This window comes from Anomalospiza imberbis, chromosome 3 (assembly GCF_031753505.1).
Source record: "Anomalospiza imberbis isolate Cuckoo-Finch-1a 21T00152 chromosome 3, ASM3175350v1, whole genome shotgun sequence".
In the NCBI taxonomy this organism is placed as follows: Eukaryota; Metazoa; Chordata; class Aves; order Passeriformes; family Viduidae; genus Anomalospiza; species Anomalospiza imberbis.
This window is the reverse complement of record NC_089683.1, coordinates 88,950,543-88,972,319: the sequence shown is the minus strand read 5'-3', so window position 1 is coordinate 88,972,319 and position 21,777 is coordinate 88,950,543. Positions and strand designations below refer to the sequence as shown.

The 21,777-nt window shown below is 37.9% G+C and overlaps 2 protein-coding genes and 1 long non-coding RNA gene across 15 annotated transcripts in view; 2 read left to right on the top strand and 1 right to left on the bottom strand.

The window, feature by feature from the left end:
• Positions 1 to 21,777, top strand: part of LOC137471358 (acrosin-like) — a 183,231-nt gene that overhangs the window by 130,822 nt on the left and 30,632 nt on the right. The window lies entirely within an intron of this gene.
• The window catches only part of RAB3GAP2 (RAB3 GTPase activating non-catalytic protein subunit 2), a 116,090-nt gene continuing 94,492 nt past the window's right edge, over positions 180 to 21,777 (bottom strand). For 9 of the 13 annotated variants that reach the window (XM_068185612.1, XM_068185600.1, XM_068185601.1 and 6 more), the window contains 25 exons: positions 21,115 to 21,194; positions 20,921 to 21,010; positions 20,311 to 20,450; positions 19,449 to 19,665; positions 19,006 to 19,149; positions 18,667 to 18,749; positions 18,287 to 18,351; positions 17,811 to 17,901; positions 15,925 to 16,052; positions 15,003 to 15,216; positions 12,598 to 12,695; positions 11,912 to 12,017; positions 10,834 to 10,994; positions 8,836 to 9,052; positions 8,299 to 8,472; positions 8,074 to 8,180; positions 7,023 to 7,087; positions 6,292 to 6,391; positions 4,934 to 4,969; positions 4,287 to 4,361; positions 3,862 to 4,080; positions 2,628 to 2,717; positions 2,325 to 2,543; positions 1,584 to 1,742; positions 180 to 1,312 (listed from right to left, as the gene is read on the bottom strand). In XM_068185612.1, the coding sequence (XP_068041713.1) occupies positions 1,166 to 1,312; positions 1,584 to 1,742; positions 2,325 to 2,543; positions 2,628 to 2,717; positions 3,862 to 4,080; positions 4,287 to 4,361; positions 4,934 to 4,969; positions 6,292 to 6,391; positions 7,023 to 7,087; positions 8,074 to 8,180; positions 8,299 to 8,472; positions 8,836 to 9,052; positions 10,834 to 10,994; positions 11,912 to 12,017; positions 12,598 to 12,695; positions 15,003 to 15,216; positions 15,925 to 16,052; positions 17,811 to 17,901; positions 18,287 to 18,351; positions 18,667 to 18,749; positions 19,006 to 19,149; positions 19,449 to 19,665; positions 20,311 to 20,450; positions 20,921 to 21,010; positions 21,115 to 21,194 (3,225 nt within the window). In that variant the 3' untranslated portion in view covers positions 180 to 1,165. Of the gene's footprint in view, positions 1,313 to 1,583; positions 1,743 to 2,324; positions 2,544 to 2,627; positions 2,718 to 3,861; positions 4,081 to 4,286; positions 4,362 to 4,933; positions 4,970 to 6,291; positions 6,392 to 7,020; positions 7,088 to 8,073; positions 8,181 to 8,298; positions 8,473 to 8,835; positions 9,053 to 10,833; positions 10,995 to 11,911; positions 12,018 to 12,597; positions 12,696 to 15,002; positions 15,217 to 15,924; positions 16,053 to 17,810; positions 17,902 to 18,286; positions 18,352 to 18,666; positions 18,750 to 19,005; positions 19,150 to 19,448; positions 19,666 to 20,310; positions 20,451 to 20,920; positions 21,011 to 21,114; positions 21,195 to 21,777 lie in introns of all 13 variants that reach the window. The other 4 variants (XM_068185602.1, XM_068185604.1, XM_068185608.1 and 1 more) reach the window with 1 other exon arrangement.
• LOC137471366 (uncharacterized) lies at positions 2,749 to 8,428 on the top strand. The gene is made up of 2 exons (XR_010997545.1): positions 2,749 to 3,562; positions 3,610 to 8,428. It is a non-coding gene; the product is annotated as an uncharacterized lncRNA (long non-coding RNA).

Below are 21,777 nucleotides of genomic sequence, written 5' to 3'. Positions count from 1 at the left end.
AAGTCAAACCCTTTGATAACAGCAGCACATACTTCAGAAAGATAAGACTCAATTCTAAATTCTGTCTCCAGTAAGGCAGAATATTCCAAATGTTTCTTACATATAATGCAGGAGGAGCAGGTTACAGGATGGAGCTGGTAATTTCAGCTGACAAAGACAAAACGTTTACACCAATTTCGTTTTTCTCCTGGCTTCCTTCAGACAAGTAGTGAACAGGAGTCACCAATGCCAGATAACTATGTTCAACACCATTCCAATAGTGAAGATACTCACTACAGAATTCCCTGTAGGTACCATCAATAAAGTGGGGGTTTTAAGGCTAAAGTACTCAGTACTATCAATCTTCAGAGAAGTTCGATCAACTTTTTAAGCATTTTTGACTACAAGTTAACGTGCAGAGATTCATAGCATACTACATCTCCTACAGTGATAAATGGAGGAAAAATCTTACAGTAAGACATTCCTTGACCTACTTAAACTCAGCAGAGCTTAATAATAATGGAGAGGGATGTAAATCCAGTTGTAGCTGAAGCCCAGCACCCCAGAGACAGCACAGGGAGAGCTGGACTAAAAGTCCATACTCATATGTCTGGAGAGTTGGGTTCTCCTTCCCAGGCTGTTCTCCCTTTTGCCTAAGGCCCAGCACATTCATCCTACATCGAGTGCAGTTGTCATTGTCACATGATGCAGTTACAAGGTGTGAGCCAAACACCAGCTCGAGCTTCAGAAAAAGCAGTATTGGCTTTACATGGTAACTTAGAGACTGAAGTTCTTCTTGGGCCTAATTCTAAAGTTGCTTTTGGAAAACAAATCATACATGGAACATTGAAAGTGCAGCAGTTACTGCCAACATGAAATACAGAATTTCACAAGATGTGATTGTGTTGAGAGAGTAAAACTGCTGTCAAATATACCCAATTTAAACAACTGCATAAAGCACTCAAGTCAGAAATAAATAACAAAACAGTTCAGATACTGACAAGTGTACTGGAAACTAAACATATTCTTACTAGTGCAGAATTTAAAATATACTCCAATTTAATATTACCTTCTGAAATTCTGGGATGGGGAGCATTGTTCTTTTTGTTAATTACCCAGAGCCCTGTGGAATTTTCTTCCCATAAAGTTCAGCTCTGTGTAGGAACCTGCCCTGTTCCGCAAGCACTCAGGCGGGGATGGCCTCGACAGCCTCGATGAGGTTGAGGGCCAGGCTGTACTGCCCATGGTTCTCGGGCAGGTGCTCGATCACCTTGCTCACCAGCCTGGCTGTCGTTGCAATTGGCACTTCCACATTCTGGATTTCCTGGGGGTCCTGTGTGAAACAAACTCAGCATCTCAGTCATTTCACAGCTAAGCCCTCCAGAACTTTTGTAAAACCAATTGCTAATGTTTAAACACAATCAAGCTGATGTTTTGACCCACGAAACTGCTTTACCCTCCATGAAAAAGAACTACCATGAGGAAAAGTGGGGGAAAAAATCCTATTTCCATGAGTTAGAAAGGGCCATTCAGATGTAATCTCTGTCTTGGTGAACAGAAACCTCAGAAAATCAACTTGTTTTCCAAACTGGAGCTTAACTTACCAAAGCTTTGAGCCAAGTGCTCAGTGTTGGAGGAAGCCTGGTGAGGAGTTCCATGCCATCCTTGATCTGTCCATGGAGCAGAGTGAAGGCCAGCCTCTGCCCAGCCAGCATGAGCAGCTGGGATGCCAGCACTTCTTTGTCAGCCACCTGCAGGAAGGCCTGAAAGCAGAGAAACCGAAGGGACTAGAAACAGTTTCAGTGTGACAGCTCACTTAGCTGGAGGCCTGAACAGTCATAACAAAAGAATGAGACTGTTTCTTGTGTTATGTGTTACTGTAACAAAGCACAGGATTAGGAACTTCAGAGCAGCACAAGGCAGAGAATTACTCTGTACTTTACAGTGATTAGCAGGAGCACAAGATGTCTTACAGTCCAGCAACCTAACTACCCCTCAAGGAAGGGAAGGGGTTTTTTTTGTCTTTTTTTTTCTTTCTGTCCTAAAAAGAAGCCAATTCCTGAAATTATCAAATATAATGAAATTTAAAAGGCCATGCTAGTCATACCAGTAGTGTAACTCCCTGTCACATTTCCACTAGTTGCTTTACACAGATTCTTGCTGGGAAAATGGAAAAATAAAGGAATTATTAGTCCTGAAAAGGTATTTTTATAGTCTCTGACTTTTCAGCACGGGGATTTTTTGAGCTTGATAAATATTGCCTAACCCTTCCAGGCATCTTAAGTAAGTGAAAACTAATTTTAGCAGAATACATGACAATGTAAAATGTTAAAAGGTGTTCTTACCTCTTCACCAAGATGATCCATCCCATAACTGTACAGTTCGCAGACATAATGCCTTCTGACCAGATCCTCAGAGATGTGAAGATACTGAGCCAGGTCTGCAGCCAAAGCTGGCCAATTCTTCCCCTTCTCAAAAGGAAAACGATCCTCTTCTAAGACTTCTCTGTCCTTCTGTGACGAACACAGTGCCTGAACCGCTGCACTCACAACTTTGAGCAAGAACTTTGAAGCAAAAATCAGAGGTTACCTCAGGAGCATCTGTAACTTCAGAAGTTTAAGGACTTTCAGTACAGAACTTCTGCCTACCTGCTGTCGTATGGATAACATGTCTGGATCCATATCCCCACTAGGTAGCAGCTGAATTGATGTTAGGTCTTTGAAAAATGCATTTTTGCCCTAAAATTGAGAACCAAAGACAGGGAAACAATACAACAAATAGATAATACAACAAATCCAATCTGATCCAATACTAAGCAGCCCACTTATTTCTTAAATTTATTTGGTACTGCATCTTCGGTTTTGCTCACAGAGCAAATGGAGACCTTGAGTAAGTGAAGGCAAAAAAAGGATGGCTAATAGTAATAGTTGTATGTAGAAGAATGGAGGCACAGGAATAGGATCTGATTTTACTCAAGACATAATATGCACTCTTAAATGACAAAAGGTAGTATAATGCTTTCTGTTAACAGATAAACAAAGAAAAAATACAAAACAAATCGAATTTGACCTGTGGCAAAATGCTAAAATCAGACTCAAATGCTTGATGAGAGCTTGCAGACAAGAGCCTACATCAAAAGGAAAGTAATATTCTGCATTTACAAAATTCCAATAAATCCTTTAAGGAAAAAATCTGAACAGTGTTACAGCACTAAATTATTTTCTCCACAGCAGGAATTAAACCACAGTCTACACCAGACTGTGTAATTTGTGTTTAAATTCTCTTAGAATCAAAGTGTGGTTATGATAGGAGGAGGAAAGCTCGATTTCTTGTATCAGGATCAAGCTCTGATTGTAATATACTGCATTTTAAATGCAGTGACTTTTCCAAGTGGTTTTTATGGGTTAAATGAAAAACTTTTCATTCTTTTTGAGATGCTGGGAATTCTGGAATAATCATCAGCAATAATGGATACAACAGTGACACTAACAACATTTCTGACCTTTAAATACTTATGTTTCCACTGGTCTGGCACTTCTCAAAGCAATCAGAAAAACCTGTCATCCAGTGTTCTGACCATGGAGTATTTTCAGTTCAGAGTATTTCAATACTCTGACCATGGAGTATTAGTATATTCAGCTAATAATTAAAAAGCTGATCTTCATGCAACTGAGGTCACTACAAATCTTTTATTCATAAGGAAGCTCACCAAGGTTGAGTCTCTACCTGAATTCTGGTGACAATTTTGTCATTGGACCACAGCGGCTTTCATAAATCATGCAGGAACTGTTTAAAGTGCGAAAGCCAGCAAATATCCCAGATACCAAGAGAAAGGGAGTATTAATTAAGGCAGTATTTCATTATCTGCTTTCTAAGCTATACCTTGCTGTCAAACAGTGACAGTGGCTTCACACCCTTGAGCGAGAGCCTCATGATGGCGTAGAGGACGGTGCAGAGCACGAACTGGTGCTCCACCAGCGGGTAGTGGATGCGCTTCTGCTCCAGGGCCAGCTCCACGATGGACACCGGGCCCTCCACCGACACCCAGGCGTCCTCTGTGTCCAGCACAGGGGCCTGCATCTCATCACTGCTCACGTCTGCCTGCCAAGCAACATACCAGAGCAGTCACACACTAAAAGCCTCCTACCCTGGTGTGCTCTGCAGTGAAATTAAAAAGAAAACTTCATTTTGTTTAGAATATTATCAACATTTGTCTGAACTGGACAGTAATTAGTATAACCACAGTCTTCAAAAACAGATTTTAACCCATCAGTTCCTTACTTTCAACGGGAAAAATAAAAATTTACCTCTAGCAAAGCTTGCAGAAGTTCTGAACAGCAGCCAAGAAAAGCTGTCATTGCTGTGTCACTCATCCCTACATCCTGGTAACAAACAGTAAGATTTAAAATTATTTTCAGCTGGAATCGAAACATGCTTTTATTAGCTCTTTATGTCTGAGAAGACAGTTGTTGACATAAAATGCATAGTTCAGCTCAGTTTCTTAACCTGTTATATTTAAATGTAAACAGATACTTACTGAAGTACAACAAAGAATTAACAGGAAAATTTGGAATAAAGTAAATGTAGCCACTTACAATATGGTATCTCCAATGAAGACTGAATCAAGTAATGCCACCTAGTAAATTTAATTTTCTGATCATATCAGTTGTCTTCCAAAAAAAGTTTTAACTAATGACATTACACATGAAAAATAATAGTAATTTTTAATCTTATAGCCTCAAGCCTACCCTCTATAATATTTGAAGTTATACTACTGTTCTAATATGCTTTTTCAGATAAAAATTAATTTATACTTCTTAAAATTTGTAACATTCTCTCTAGGGCTACATTTTCAAATTTTTTTTTAACTTTCAAAAATAAATCACAAACCAGCATTAAATTTAAGCTATTTTTAATTATTTCTTCCCACTCAGACAAAAGTAGTATTACTTGCCCGTCTGCATAATCTGTCCTTTGGAGCTTTTCCAACCTGTTTTTTCAAAAAAAAAACAAAAAAAAGGTAAAATGTATCACAACTAAATATTTTTCATTATGACATCTGTTACCCACATTTTAACCTTTAATTTCTATTTTCCCAATATAAAATGAGAAAATAGCTGAATTACAGCTACATGATGCAGAACGTTGCATATCTTGCTTTCAACAAAAGACCTGATACAGATTGTAAAGGAATGAACATCACTGATGCCCATATTTAGTTCATCCTTCTTAAAGCCTAGGATTAGAAATAAGACCCCAAGGTCCTCATTCAAATCTCAGCTAAGAAATTCCCAGTGATTTCTATAATGCAGAACTAAAGCTGTAACACCAAGCACAATATTAGGAAGAAACCAGTTAGTTAATAAAAACCTTTCTCTCCTGTCCTGCAGATGTTAGCTCAGATAGAAGAGGTATGGTGAAGGATTTGCATAAATGTATGCAGGAAAACTGGAAAAGGGTTTTTGCAGAAGCAACACCTACAACTGTACACAACTGAGCCTATTTGCTGAAAGGAATGGGGAAGAGGATATTCTCCAGTTCTTAGAGAACTAAACAAAAAGCAAAGGCAGAAAATGAGAGGAGCAAAGGAGAAAGAAGACAAGACAGGAGAGTAAATTCTTGCAGGTTTTGTATTGGAGTTTTATTCTTTAAGTCACTACCCACTTACTAGGAGCATTTTTCCTAAACTGCCTTTCAGTAAACAGCCCCACTGCATTGTTATAAGCATGAAAAAACCTGAAGTTTAGCAGGGTCAAAAGACTACTCAAATTTTAAGCAGACAGGCTACATACTAGAACAAAAGCTAAATTACAATAGTAGCAATAGTTAAAAGTGCTCAACATCAGTTTCTGTATTTTGCAGAATAAGAGTTCATGTATATGAAATCTGGACTTGTGGTAGATCCTTGGTAAGAACTTAACAGGAAACAGGCACAGGCACTTTAAGATATTTATTGTTTTCTAACAAAATTTTATATATGCATACATAGATAATTTCAAACTGTTTCACAAATATTTCTTAATTAGCAATTACAAGCTAAAACTCCACTTAAGTCTTCAGAACACATCATCCAGTGTTGATCAGCTGCCTCTAGTTAACCATCCAACACATCTGATATTTTAAAATATGCATTTCATTAGCACTTCCAAATGTTAGCTACATAATAAGCCATATAAACAATGGTGATTTGCATAGTTAAATCAAAGATATTCCTAATACTTTTTAAAACAAAACACCAAAATGAAATTGTTTATAAATACTGGTTTCACTTTTCAGTTAGTAACAAAAGCAGCCTCAAAACACTGCACTCACCTTGTCCATAATATATGTGGCAGAAGAAAGCCTTTTTACTATGAATGTACTCCACATCATCAGAGCAATACCTAGAACAATCACAGACTTGTAAACTCCAGGTGAATAGAAAAGGGATCTTACAAGATGGTGAACAAAACAAGAAGTAATTGTGAATTATCCTCACTGATTATACTTGGAGTTTAGATTTCTCAGGAGGAGACTACACTGGTGATCAAATAGTCATAAGTGCAATTAATAACTTGTTAAAATATTTTATTATGCAGACTGGGTTAAACATTTTAAGTACATATCAAGAGAGCACCTTATTTGCTCTCTTATTTGCTCTAAAGAGTCTACAAAAAAGAAAATGGTCATCATCTTCATTGAAAGAGGGTATCAAGAAATGCATGAAAAGTAATTAACTGCAACTGATGTTCCACTATTTAAATACAAGTAAAAATTCATTTCAGAGCAATTTTATTTTCAAATGCTTTTAGTTGAACACATCAACTTTATCCAATTAACTTATTTTCACAGTTGTGATGGAAACTCAGTTTCACCATGGAAGAGAGAAGTGTGGATGTCAGCAGAAGGTTTTGGGGTGGTTTGGTGGTTTTAAGACAAAATGGCCATCAATATTATGAACAGAGTTCATTTACTTTAGCCAACAAACATCCAATCTCAAACATCCATATTTGTTTTACAATTTCAACAAAGATCATTTTTAACTAAGAGCTTTGTACTTACCATGCTGAATGTGAGCATTAATGATGCATCTTAGATGATCTATAGACCTACTGAGAAAACATGCTTCCTTATGGAAAAAAATAAATGAAAGTACAAGTTAATACATTATTCAAAACTTACTTTAAATGTAAGTTACTAATTCTTAAAGGGCCCAGGTAGATTATCTTAAAGCTTTAACTTTGACAGTTATAAAACTTGTAAGTTATTCTGCTGTTGCAATTTTCTCTACCAGTATCTGACAAACACATGTGTGCATGGCAAAGTTTGTTTCAGTCATCATGAAGCCAACTGTAATTTCAGGGTTTTTTTAGTACAAGTACTGCTCACATACTCTTTGCTGAAAGGCACCTCCACTGACAACAGTAATTTTTCAAATACGAAATCCATTTCTGATAGAGTAATTTTTACTCAATTTTGCTATGATGGAGTAAGTTTTTAACAAATCTCAGAGGAATCTTCTTTCTACAGCAAGTGATGTGGCACAGCTCTAAGGAGTTCTAATTTAACTTTTAACATCATCTGAACTTAGGACAACATTTTCCCTTATAGAAACTATAGGACAGGAGAGGGAAAAAAGTTATTTTTTTCTTTCTTATGACAACTCCCAGCAGTGGCCAGGGAATCTGACAATATTCAAAAAATCCCTCTTTCCTCCCACAACAGAATGGGTTCTAGTCTAAAAAATTTAGTATTCTGTGACTTGTTTAAGCATATTTAGAACAGAGAAAAATATGCCTCTGTTTTGGAGTACTGAAACTGTTTTGTATCTGCAGTACAAACAGCCAAAAACCTTTTTCAAACTGAACCCAGTTTCCACACTCCCAGTATTGAGAATCTGGTAGCTTAGAAATGTACAGTGAGATGCCATTCAGCCTCAGGACATACTCTCATTTTCTCAATTCAATTTCCACTTGCCACAGAAAAATTGCACCTAGTAACTGCTTTCAAAGTCAGTCATATTAATTGATGTTTTGATAAACTACCAGAAACTTGTGATGCTCCTTCTATTAAGTTGGTCTTAACCATTATCCCCTGCAAAAGACATTTTCTTACCTCTGGGTCCTTATTCCACTGCACTACACATTCCCAAGAGCAATGTGCATGGAGTACATCCACTTCAAGACTACATGGAAATTGCTGATATGCTACTTGCAGCAGCTCTAGAAAAACAAAATCTGAAGTTATAAGACAGACCTCTTCCCACTAAAATTTCTGCTACTTCACAACAACAGTCTCTGCAGACTTTTATAATTTGAAAAATTTACATTATTTTCTTACCTAGGATTCTTTCCAAGCCTGTAGCTGCTTCTGGTTCCTCAAGAAAGAGATTATTATGCATTTCTACATATTCTTCAGTAGAGTCTGTAGTGTTTTTGTACTGGGTCACATTCAGTATAATCGGACTGAAGCCTTGCCTAAAAACCCACTTTGCTACATTGTCAGCAATACCTCCTAGGATGTTGAAAAGTAAGAGGTAGAGTCAAGGTATTGCAGATTATTTATGGTTCACAATCTAAGAACAAGAGACAATATAGGGTTTTTAACTACTACCTTTAATTACATACAGGTAACTCTACCAATTAAAAAAATTTCTAATCAACTAATCAGAAGCTTACAATGCAGTCTTTACAGTAATAGCTTTTACCAATTTTAAAGCATTGTTCTACATGATTTATATTGTTGGGTTTTTTTAATTAAGAATGGTGTCCAGCAAAATAATTTCCAGTGCAGAGTACATCATTAAATAGGTAAGGATGGCTCAGAAGTCTATTAGAAAGAAAATCAACAATCTCTCCAAGAAAAAAAAAAATGTACCTTTTCCAGCTTCAAGCAGTTTCTTAACAGACAGTCTGCCCAAAGGCTCAGTCTGGAGTGATGAAACTCTTTTTGTCCTTTTGGCCACTTTGCTGTGCAGTAGTGTTTGAAGTATCAGGCAATCTTCTAACTGTTTCAGCAGAAGTTTCCAATATTCAGTGTCAAGGGAAAGTGCTTCCCAGGATTCTGTGTCTGAACCTACAATTATTTCGGAAAACTAACAGAAGATATGAATTGGTTTAGGTCTGTTCATTTTAAAGCACCAAAATTTTGCTCATAAAAAATGCAAAGCATTAAAATTCAAAGCTATATCCCAAGAGCTAATGCATTTTAAAGAATAATTTACTTCAAAGTATGCATTAACTATTATTCAAAGATCAATTAACATCCCGCACTGCTCACAAGTTACACACATCCTTAAATAAAAGCCTAAAGGAAATAAAAAGGACCTGAAGGATCATCTTACAGTCCCATTTTTAAGTTCATATTTAGCTGAAAAGTGAGTTAGAATTCCTTAAAAATATTTAATTTTAAATTCTCCACTACATACACCTTCCCCAAATATATGATTAATCCACCTACATTTCCATTTCCTATCCTATTAAAAAATATAGATCATGTGCCCAGAAATAATGGCTCACACCACATGGCAGTTCTGTGCATTACTTTGATAATTCTCATGTCTATCATGTCTATCATCAAATGCTCTGCCAGGAAACCCAAGAATCTTTCCAGATTGGTAGGGGAAAAAAAAGGGGGGGAGATGATACATGCATTTATGGAAGGGAAATCTTGAAGGAAATGAATCTGTTACTTTGGTAGAACCAAAGAAAAAGGGGCAAAGAGGGCATGTAGGTAAAGGAAAATATGTTGCAACATATCAACATGTCTATTTTGCAACACTGACAATTTTGATAAACAGAATTGCAATAGTTGAGGTGAGTGTGCAAAAATACTGAAACACTTCCTGTTCTCTAGTTAAAATTTACAAGGCAGACACAATTAGGGGGCTGGGGCACCTCTCCTATGAAGACAGGCTGAGACAGTTGGGATTGCTCAGCCAGGAGGAGAAAAGGCTCCAGGGTGCCCTTACTGCAGCCTTCCAGGACCTAAAAGGGGTCTGCAGGAAAGGGACTTTTTACAAGGGCAGGTAGTGACAAAACAAGAGGGAATAGCTTTAAAGACAAATAAGGAGGTTTAGATTGGCTATTAGGAAGAAACTCTTTACTGTGAAGGTGGTAGGCACAGGTTGCCCAGGGAAGTTGTGGATACCCTTTCCCTGGAGTGTTCAAGGCCAGGATAATGATGCTCTTGAGCAACCTGGCCTAGTGGGAGGTGTCCCTGCTCAGGGCAACAGGGGCTGAAATCACACCATTTTTAAAGTGCCTTCCAAGCCAAACCAGGCTCTGGTTCTATTTACAAGACTGAACACCACCTACATCCCACCCAATCTAATTCAGACACATCTGCCTGGAGCTATTTGGAAATGGAATAATGTTTTCCATGTTGAATTGAAATGCTGTATGCAGTTTTACAACCTTAATCACAACTTGGTAAAGGTATTTACTGCCAAGAAAACCAAGCATCCATCATGTTAAGAAGGGATAGTAACATAGGTACTACAAAAATTCAGTGGTATACTTAAAAAAAAATCTCAACTATGTTAAAACAGTTTTACCATCCAAAGTTCAGTGGACTTCTCAAATTTATGTAGAAAGCGTGTAGGCTTTAAGTTCATCAACACCATTTGCTACTGAGAGAGAAACTCAATGTACAGTTTCCATATTTAAATATGATTAGTAAATTATCCTGGCATATCATTAATTCATCTCAGCATAATGTTCTTCAAATCTGAATGCAAATTTTCAGGCTTGCAGGATGTCACACTTGTGCCCAGGTTGGAATGAGGACAAATGCTGAGGATGTTACTGTTACCAGGACAGATGCAGGGAAGCCATACAGTAACTAGAAGAGAAGAGGAGGTGTGAGATGCGTTACCTTTTTCTCGGTCACGCTGTCGATTATCTCTGCGGTTACAGAGTGTCCCACGTGAGCGGACAGCAGGGCAGCCGCGCTGTTTTCGGACTGAACGCAGGCCGAGCGCATCTGCTGCCACCAGGGGGACACCGACTGCATGTCCCACGACTCGTCTATAGCGACTGGAGGCAAAGGGAGAGCAGGAAACTCAGCTGGGGTCACTGTGCAGGAGCAAACAACCCCGGAACCAGCACTTGTGAACACAGCTTGTCCACGAAGAGCAATTTCCGATTACTCTACGTGATCATTTTCCAGATATTTAGCACACGGGTTCTTGGATTGCAAGTCAAGTTTAAAACAGAATGTGAATTACTCATTCTCAAAACTCATTTGTAGCAAAGAGACAATAGATCTGAATCACTAGGCAGCAAGCCTGCTGCATGCTTTGAAGATCTAAGGGATGTTACACTTCACAATGCAGACTGATTCATTTGTGATTTCAAGATGCCACACATATTCAATGCACTCAAACTGTCTCCCTTCAGGCTACCTTGTGTTCAGCAGCATTAATTTACTCAGACAGCAGCAGTAGCTTATTCATGCTTTCTGTTTCAAGATGATAATGCTGCTCTAAGGAGAAGTAGACAATAAGGGAACCTGGCACAGATTTATCCACAGCAGCTGTATGTGAGGTAGGAGAATCATCATTTATTCATATGTACAACGTTTGTACAACCTACTCCAAATTATGGCAAACTGACTTTATAGAGTACTCAAGTTACAAATGCTGCTAAAGTAACAATAAAGTAAAGGATGTCTGAGAGCCAGTCAGCACAAATTAAAGAGATGGGACTAAACATTCAAAATATGTGAGGAAAGCGAGCTGGACAGCCACGTTCTGGTGCCAAACAGGAGCTGTGTCAACTTAGTGTAGAGAGTAAAAACATGGTATGATTAGTTAGTCCATGAATATGCAGCATTAAATTTTGCTGCATAATTTGTGAGGGGGGAAAACCCAAAGTGACAACAGACTCTAGTTAGAGTAGCAAAATTTTGATAATAACAAGTTGCCTTCGAGTATTTTAAATGCATAACTCACCTTTCATTTTGCTCAGAAGTGACAGCATAGTGTGAAGGCATCTGACAGAATCTGGTTTGTCTAGAATATCTTTTTCCTTGGAAAGCCATAAATTGAGAAGGAGTGACTGTAAAAAAAGAGAATATGGAATTGAAGCAGTAAAATGAAACTCTAATATTGCAACACACCTAATACAAACAGTTTCTCAAATAAGTTATGTGTCACAGAGTAAAAATGTTATATCCATGAACCATTATATTAACATCACAAGTTAAAAATATACAGCACAATGCACTCTATGACAGATATTGAAATTATATAATACAATCAGTACATTTAATTAGGAAGACATTCTAGAAAATACCTTTTGAAGGTCTAGAAAACTCCCTTTTGAAGGCTCAACTTGGCAAGCATTAGGAGTAATTAATATTATAGTTGAAAATTTTACACTTGTAGTCCTTAATGAATATTCTAGACATTCCCACTAGAATACCCACATTTTCTACTAGAATATTTTCTTCTTTTTTTCCTTTGATATTGCTTAACTGGGAAATGCAAATATGAGCAACTAAAGAAGTGAATAGGGAGGTATTTGAACACAGCCTGAATATAGCAGTAATCCAAAGGCCAACATGCAGACATTTTCCTTTCAATGTTTTGTTTTCAAAATACTAATCAATGTTTTGAATATGTAATAAACATCTTACCAACAAGGTTTGTGGGCTAAAACCTGCCGATTCCAGTGCACGGCACATTTCCTCCATGGAACTCTCCCCACACAAACACTTCCAGAAGAAAAAGCTGCCTGAAGCAAGAATTAGTTGACATTATGAATGTTATCTAGAACCACAATCCCCCTCCTTACACTTTGACAAAAGACAATCTATTGATCAGGTCCCAGTGAGTGCAGTACAAAAAAACAGGTTACACTCAGAATCACCTGGTGCTCACCTGCCTGCCAGCTTAAACCACAGCAGTCTTTTCTGATGCCCAACAAGGCCCACAGAGGGTTGAGATAAAGACAGATCTGACCAGAGCATGTTAAAACAAACTTGTCATAAGCACTGATTGCATTATTTTAATAGTCAGCGGTCACAATGCTGATGGATTTGCTGCCAGAGCAGTGTGAAGTGTAAACTGCTACAAACATCCTCTGTTGTGCTCTATCACCCCTGGGGGTTTGGTTCGGGTTATCAAGTACTGTGTCACGCTGGCTCATGGCACGATCAGATCTCTGGTGACACTGATCTGCCTCCGGCCACCGGCTCCGGCCCTCGGGCGCCTTGCAGTGGGAACGATTCGCAATTACACCTTTGCTCCTCCAAGGGCCCATCCAGAGGGAAATGCCTTCCTCCACCTCCCCCTTCTCCAGCCGAACTACATTCTGCTCAACACTGCTCGGGACAGGCAGAGGGAAGAGAAGGCCTCTGGATCTGATGGCAAAGTGACAAGTACTGTGGCTACTCCGAGCCCAGCAACCGGCACTGTGGCTGAGCTAGAGAACCAAGCTGACAATGAAATCGCTGACAACTCTACACAAGAAGAAATACTGGAAGTGAAAGTGAGCTCACTCAGTAGGAGGAACAGCAGAAGGAGGTGGATGAGGCAGGCTACACCAAAATAGGGTCAGCATGAAAGCAGTAGAATGAGGTGCTCCATACTCAGGAAGGAAGAATAGGAAGAATTTATAAACAAGGCAGTAACCAGAAAAATCTCTATCCTTGAGGGAGCTGCAAGATATCCGTGACAATTTCAGCCAAAATGCAGGTGAGTACACTGTCATTCAGCTGTTATTATGTTGGGATAACAGGGCCAGTAGCCTGAAATGAGAGGGGAAGGAAGCCAAAGAGCTGGGATCCCTTGCTAGGGAAGAGGGAATTGACAATAAAATTGGAAAAGGAGCACAAATCCTCAGCCTCTAGAGGCAACACCTCCCAGGTGTGAAGGGAAGGAATCCATTACATGTTTCCCAGGCAAGTGGACTGATCCAGACTGCACAGAACAGGGTGAAGCCACCCTTTGGAAAGACTGAAAGATGCAATGGGCTTTTAAAGGCTATATGGAATGCAGTGGGTGCTGGGACATTCAAACATTGGGATACAGAGGTAGCTAAGGTCACTTGGTTGGTGCTATGGGATCTGCCAATCAAACTACCCCTGCCCAATCAAAACTCTACTGTACAATAGAAAGGGATAAAAATACGCTGGAGAACAGAGTTTATGTTGCTTCTGTCTCGGGCAAAAGCAAACCCATTTGTGAAACTGCTTTTGCTAAAGGACCTGGATGCACTTGGGGAAGTCTGAGGTGTACCTCAAGGGGATTTGATTCTGGATGAGAACACACCATGACTTGTATTGTATGTAAATTGCCATATAATATTGTATGGCATCACTACTACGGATGCTATATGCCATATCAATGGTATTACAATAAAAATTACCAAGATGAATGACAATTTAATTTTGATGAAGCTGCCAAAGCACAGTGATGCTATAATATGACAAGCACAGCAGTGATGGAACCAGAACTGGCTTCAGCATGCAACAATCCAACACCACACACCACTTCCCCTGCTCTAGTGGACTACTATGACAGATGGAGCCCACAGCCATGGACTAAATTATGTCATTGGACATTTTAGAGAGACTTTGTTGAAAATCTCAACTCCACAAATTAGGAGTCCTTGATGCCTCACCTAATGGCCTTGTGCTGCCTCTGACCAGCTCCCCCATCTCTGAAGCTGAAGTCACTCCTGCCATTAACTCAACTCTCAGAGTGCTGTGACCATGAAAGAAGCTGTAGGGTACAGCTGCTCTGTGAAGTATCCAGTTACCACTGCACAATTTACTGGTGTTAATAACTGAATGAACAGTGGTTCCATGGCTTCAGGGTAATTGTATCCACAGATGCAGTAAGCTTGTATTAATAGTCAGTCATGAAAAAGACTTGTCCTCCTTTTAGACTCTTACTCCAGGTAAGAGTCTAAAAGGAACAGTTACATACTACTTCAAGGCAAGATGGGTTGATAAGGCCTCAAATTAGGGCTAAAATATTTAAATCATCTTAGATTAAAATCAGTCTGAATAATGTAACTGAGCTCAATAGCTCTTACCTAAAGCCACATATTCTCCATCTTCCATATTTTTTACAGCAATCACATCCTTTTCATATTCTAGATATTCTAAGAACATTTTGACAGACAACATGTCATCCTTCTCATCAGTCAACTGAGTGGTAGTTTGAGTATTTTCTTTCTTGTAGTTCTCCAGTAAAGTTTCAAGCCTATGAAAATCTTTTTCTTCAAGACGAAGCAGTTTAGCCAAGTCCTTAAAAGCAAAAGCAAAAACAAATCTCATCTCACAAAAGACTTATGCAAGCAGGTGATTTTCAAAACAGTAAAAATGAAAAAAAGTCAGAAGAGTCAAAATATTCCATTTCAAACACTAAAAACATCTTTGAGAAAGGTCAAAATAATCTCCAAATCAGTTATTCACATTGCTCAAACATAGAGCTTGTCTAGCTTCCTTTTTAAGGACCAGAACAGATGCATTTCCCATTTTAGATTCTGCCCATAGCATAACAATCATCCATCAAGTAAACAAGCCTATAAAATACCAGTATGGTTTTGTAAATATATAAGCAGCTTTACAAATTATAGCAAAAGCAAGCCAAATTATGCTGCTATGCAAGCATCAAAATTTTTAACTTCTACAGGTCCCAAAATATCTCTCCAAAACCAAAGTGAAGAACACACTATGTAATTTGAATAAAGGACTGAAAACAGGAGACTGTGGCTTTATTTTCACTTGTATCTCAACTTTGTGTCTCTTAAAGAATTTTAGGTAGATGAATTACCAGATACTTGTATGAAGCTGGAGGGAAGGTATTATAAGTAATTATATCATTAAAAGCTGCAGGCGACCAAAAGGGGTAACTTGCTTACCTACTTACTTTATCTTAGGCTTTGAAAACCTATTCTTATGCTTAAATCATCACTTGAATTTAAAAGACAACTGAATTTTTAATTTACTCACATTATCTGAAGGTGAAGTCTCGTTCTGTATGCTCTGGGAATTTAGTTTGCTAACCAGTTCATAAAGATTTAACAGCTTTAACTTGTTTGCACAGAACTGCAGCAGTCCTTCATCCACACACTCCAGCTCTGAGGAGAAATAAAACTGCATTTGAACATGAACATGTAGCCTGGAATAGTGAAACACACACACAGAACTGGAGGATTTCTGAAACTCACTGTAATTTTTTTGATGCACTGCTGTTTGTAATCATTACATTCAATTCAGGGCAGCTTAAAATAAGAATTATTTTTACAAGAGGTATTAAAGAAAGCTATGAAGCTTGTTTTAAAACTGGAGGTTGACAATGTGAAACTGAACAAAGACAAATCTATTGTCTTCTCCTGGTTTAAGGGCAAACCACAGACTGTCAAAAACTGAAATACAGTTCCTATTTTCTTTCATCAAGAATAACAAACTATAATATTTCATTCATTTTGATGCCTCAAGCATATTCCTCTCATCTGAAGAAGGCTTGATCACCTCAGCAAGACATTGCCTTCTGTATTTTTGCAATCTTAGTCTCAGAAATTTCATGTATCTATTGACATTCAAATTCCAATAACAATTAAAGCAAATAACATAGGAAACTAACACTAACATGTCCCAAAAAACCCCTTTCATTTCAATGTATTAGTCCTGAAAGAAAGCTTTTCTGAGAGATCCTAAAATGACATTCTATACAAAAGATTCCACTGAATACGTCAGTTTCACCTGAAGCTGCTTCTATACATGTTTTTCATTTACAAACCCTTAAGTACTTTTGATACATTGCTATTAAAATCCCACCAAAAAAAGAGAAAAAACATAGAGAGCTTGTCACGGAACCACTTGACTTTGAATTCACAACCACAGCATTCACAAAGCCCAGGATCCGCTTCATATTATCTTTTACCTACTAGACAGAAGTGGAGAAATGTAACACTACTCTTGTGAAATTAGAAGGCTGGAACATCAGTCAAATTTGCTGTATATTGTGACAGTGGGGAAACAATGTTATGTTTGACAAGAGATTAATGATGAAAAATGCACAAATACACAGGCCTTAGGAAATATCAACCTCTCTTCAGAATTAAAAGTCATGTTTCTGTTTTCCTTTAGATGTTTTAGGAGTTCTAACAGAAATGTATAATACTATTGAATTAGAATGAGGTAGAGAATTTAGGTAGAGAACTGCATGTGTGAAGGTCTCAATCTCCTCTATGTACTTCAAGAAAACCATAAAAAGAAACTACCACTGATAGAAATGAAGGAGAGATTTCTTTGATTTTTCAGCTACAAGGTTTTGAATTGGCAATGGCATTTCCTGACATAAGCTCTGAAATCGCTACCAAAACATGAAGTATTTGGTAAATTTCAGCAAAGTTTACCGAAAAAAGATACTAGATATGGTCGCAGCTCAGATTCTCAGTGATAAAGATTTTGTGCTTCAAGTACATTAAAATTCACAGATCATACCACATCCTCACTTCCTTCTCTGGAGAGAGAGAATACATTAAAACATCTATAGGCAAAAGCCTATGAACCTTCTTTCTAAAGGAAGATTTAACAGGACACAAGTACCCAGACCAGTTCTTTTTGAGTTTGTTTTGTTGGTTTTTTTTTTTAAATATAATCACAAGTTACTAGGCACACAGCAAGCCTAGCCAAGCATACTTTCCAGCAAGCTGTCTGTAGTCTGCATTAAATAAAGACATAGAAAAGCAACATCCTGTGATATCTAGCACTGAAACTAAGCAGACCAGGCCTGGTCTCCCTGTGGAACAGAACATTTCTACAACAGTCTTACAGCACTGCAGACAAAGTGCAAATTCCTCTCTATATTTGCAAAATCAATATCCACTTACCCTGTTTTTTTAAATTATCCATTAATGTCTGAGTGATGTTTGTGAGAGATGAAAGTGGCACGCGTTCACTTGTCAATAAACTTTCCAAAGCCTTTTAAGCAGATATTCAAGAGAATTAAACATTCACTTAATCTCACTGTAAAAACATGCAAGTTCAGCCAACAATAACACAACTTTGACCACAATTTTTCATCTGTATTTCACCTTCACATATACTTGTGGCATAATTTGTTCCTACAGAAAGGTCTTCTCTCTTTTTGTTATTCACAGACAATGCCTTGGGGAAGTCACAAGTTAAAGTTCATGCTAGTCAATATGGTGTAAAAAAACTATCCAGAAAAAACACACAGAAACTCTAAACAGCTCAATTATTTGCTTCAAGTAATTCTAGGGGAAAAAAAATTATTTTGAAAGATTTATCACCCTGCTAATGCAGCATTTTTTTTCTAATAATAAAGTATACTCTAAATGTTTACCTGTTTTTTTGTAGCAGGATATTTGATATCAAGTATTAATTCCTTTGCTTCAGCTTCAATTAAATCTGCAAACAAAGACAATCACAATTTCAATTCATATTTCTCAAATGCCTTCTGAAGAGTAAGTCAACCTGCACCACAGTTAAGGTGCATATGGGTTCAAGTCAAAGATGAAGACACTGTTGCAGAAGCTGCCAAAATAAGCTTGAGGAAAATGAAACAAAATAACAGAAACCCCGAGGTCCGTAGAGATCATAGCTCATACCACATACAGCTGTCAGAATGCACCACAATTGTACTTGTGGTTGTACACTTACAAAACAGATAATGCAAAACCTCTTTGATAACACAATCTTAAGAAATTATACAAAAGAACCTACCTGGATCTGAGGTTTTAGCTTTAAGTAAAGCATTTAATTTCTTCACTAGATGCATATCTTTTGCTCGTTCACTCTTTTTATCACTGAAGGAAAAGAATTTTTAATTGTATGAGTGAAGAGAACTAAAAGTAATAATTCAATAAAACTATTTTTTTAAATTATTTATGCTACTTTAAGGTAACATCCCAATAATGAAAATTATGTTAATCCCTACCAACCAATGAGACTATTACAGAGTGCTATTCAGCTTGAAAAGGAACACCAGAATTACTGTCTCCAATTGTTTCCAAAAACAATATTGAAATTAATTTACTTATATAGAGCATAAAATGTTCTTACCTCAGTGATAAATGGAAAGGTACGTGGACAGTTTTTACACTTCCAGAAACTGGATCAACAAGGCAGATCTGGTAAGTCTGGGGCTGCCAGCCCTGACTGGTCACATTGTTTAAACCCATTATTTTATAACCAGGATACAACAACCTGAAATTTTAAAAAATTGCTAAAATTAGCAACCTACCCTGTCCACAAACAAAATAAAGAGGCAACAAGTTTTATGAAGCTAAGGTTTAAGAACTGCTAAACACCTTTATCAGAAAAGACGACAAGAGTGATGAAATATGATGACGTCCCCAACTCTAGAACAAGCTGCATTCAGTGGAAACACTGGGCAGCACAGGAGGTGCTTGCCACCACCACTAGCACTTTTACCCCTGGCATAGTTACATATCACTTTATTGCAGCAGCACAGTCACCATGCCTACCTGCTACCTGTTTCTCACCTGCAGTATTTCCCCACATTGAAGGCTCCAACCCGAGGTCCTTGCTGCGTGCTCCACACTTCCAGAATGCCTCTTTTTGGAGCATAGATCACAAGGAACTGAGCTACCCTGCTTGGACCCTGTGCATTCCCAAAAGGAGAAGAATCCATCTTCTCAGTTTCCCTCTCCTGAAGGTCCTCTACAGTCTGTATCCAACCAACTTCTGCATCACGGTATCCTTTGTAAAGAGAAGACAGAAGGTCACTAGTGTGCAGAAATTAACAGAGAATTAGCACATCAAGCTGTAATCTTAAGCTTTGTTTCAAATTGTGCAACTCCTGACTCCTGTAAAGAACTCCGGTCCATTGACTTGGAACAGGGCCCACCAGAGAGTGGCCAAATGCAGCCTTTTGGCAAAGCACTGGGGAGGAACAAATTCTTCAGAAGAAGATATAAAAACACTTCAAAACTCATCAGGTCAGTACTCTGGACATTACACCAATGCAAGAAATTGAGGCTGCCCTTTTTGTGCAGCCAATCATGATGAAATGAGAATCTAACAAGCTGTATGCCTTAGTGATTTTTCAAAGTTTATCTTCTCAGCAGAACTAAAGATGGTACTAGAGCTTATAAAGAGAAAGAACTTTGAGGAATAGCGCTAAAGCTCTTCCAAAAAAAATACAAACCAAACAGATCAAATTTTAACTGTAGGCCATATAAGTATTCCAGGGATTTACAAAAATACCCTTATGGACTTAATATTACACCTGACTTTCGTTTGTAATGATGAAATGTACTAAAATTCTTGGAATTCTAAGTCTGAACATAAGATGGCCCAGTGTTCTGAAGAATATTATTTGCTACACTAATATCACTATCATACCTTTCCACATGCGAACTGCAAGTCCTCTTGTAACATCCAGCAAAATAACCCTTCCAAATTCATCTGTTACTGCTGCCAAAGTGTTACATGGAGAAAGACATATCCTTTCACCATGGCGCCGGGAGTCAGGAAGTCCAAACCTAAAAAATAATAATGAAGCAAAGCCACTAGACACATCCTTTTCTTCAGAAATAGTTAGCTTTTCTTCCAAGGATGAGGACTTCCTTTTTTAAGGTAACAGAAGGTATGGGAAAAATCAAGAGCAAATAATAAAAAAAGTTCTTGTTCCATATACCAAGATATATCATAGCTCTGCCTAAGTCCTACTGAAAAAGCAAAGTTCAGAAAGTAGGATAAGTGACTGAATTGTCACGCAGTGTCAGGCAGTGACTGTACAGTAACAATGAACCCATGCACTGGAAGAGAAAGATGAATAATTATTTGTCCAGAATGATAAAGTGAAATGAAAAAAAGCTTAAAACAAATAACCTGCAAACTACTATCACTGCTTAAAGTCACATGTTCATCAGTTATACAGCTTTCAAGATAATTTAGATAACTAAAAACACAAGATATCCAAAGCAACTGACAGTGAAAAAAACCAACCTACCTCACTGCCAATGGGGTTGCAGGTTCCACTTTTGGTTTCTGTTTTTGGACAGGTTCTTCTTCATGTTTACTCTTCCAACCAAGCCAGCCACTTGCAACAGAAGAACATAACAAGAATTACACCAATGGTCCTAAAAAATATTCAAAATATTAGGCAGCTACAACCAAAAAAAATTTTTTTTTAAATTTTATTACCTGGCAGCATTAAATAATGCTGAAGTCAGTTTGCTTGCAACTGCTAAGGCAACATGAGACAACAGTGGCTGTGAGCTACCCTGAAATACAGGAATAGTGTTTAGAAAGACAAGAAATAGTCAGCTGTGAACCACCCTGAAATGAAGCAACAAAATCTCTAGAAAGCCAAGAAATAGTTCTTACACCGAACTCAACTGCAGAATAGTTTTTCAGGCCTCCTATGGACTTTCAGCTCAGAAAGCATAGCTTTAAGACTGCAAAATTTTAATTTATTGCCCCCAGAAAAGCCATTCTGACATCTCTTTGCCATTTCAAAATCCTCCTGCAAGTCACTGATAGTTCAGTATGTATGTCTGCAACAGAAGTTAAAAAACCCCTGTGTATCATCTATCATAGAAAGCTAGCTGGGGTATGGCTTTGGCGTCCTTACAAATATCAAAATAGGCAGTTTTTTCACAAACCTGTTGGAAAGCAAGTACAAAAACTAAAATTCCAATTCTAGCATTTTCAATTAACTTTCAGTCCTGGTAAGGACAGCATACATGTAGGGTCTGAATGTACAGACACAGCTACACTGACATCCTTTTCTTCCCATACAACAGAAGATGATGTAAATATGCTACAGTTAAGCACAAATTGCAGTTTTCTTCTACAAGAAATCAC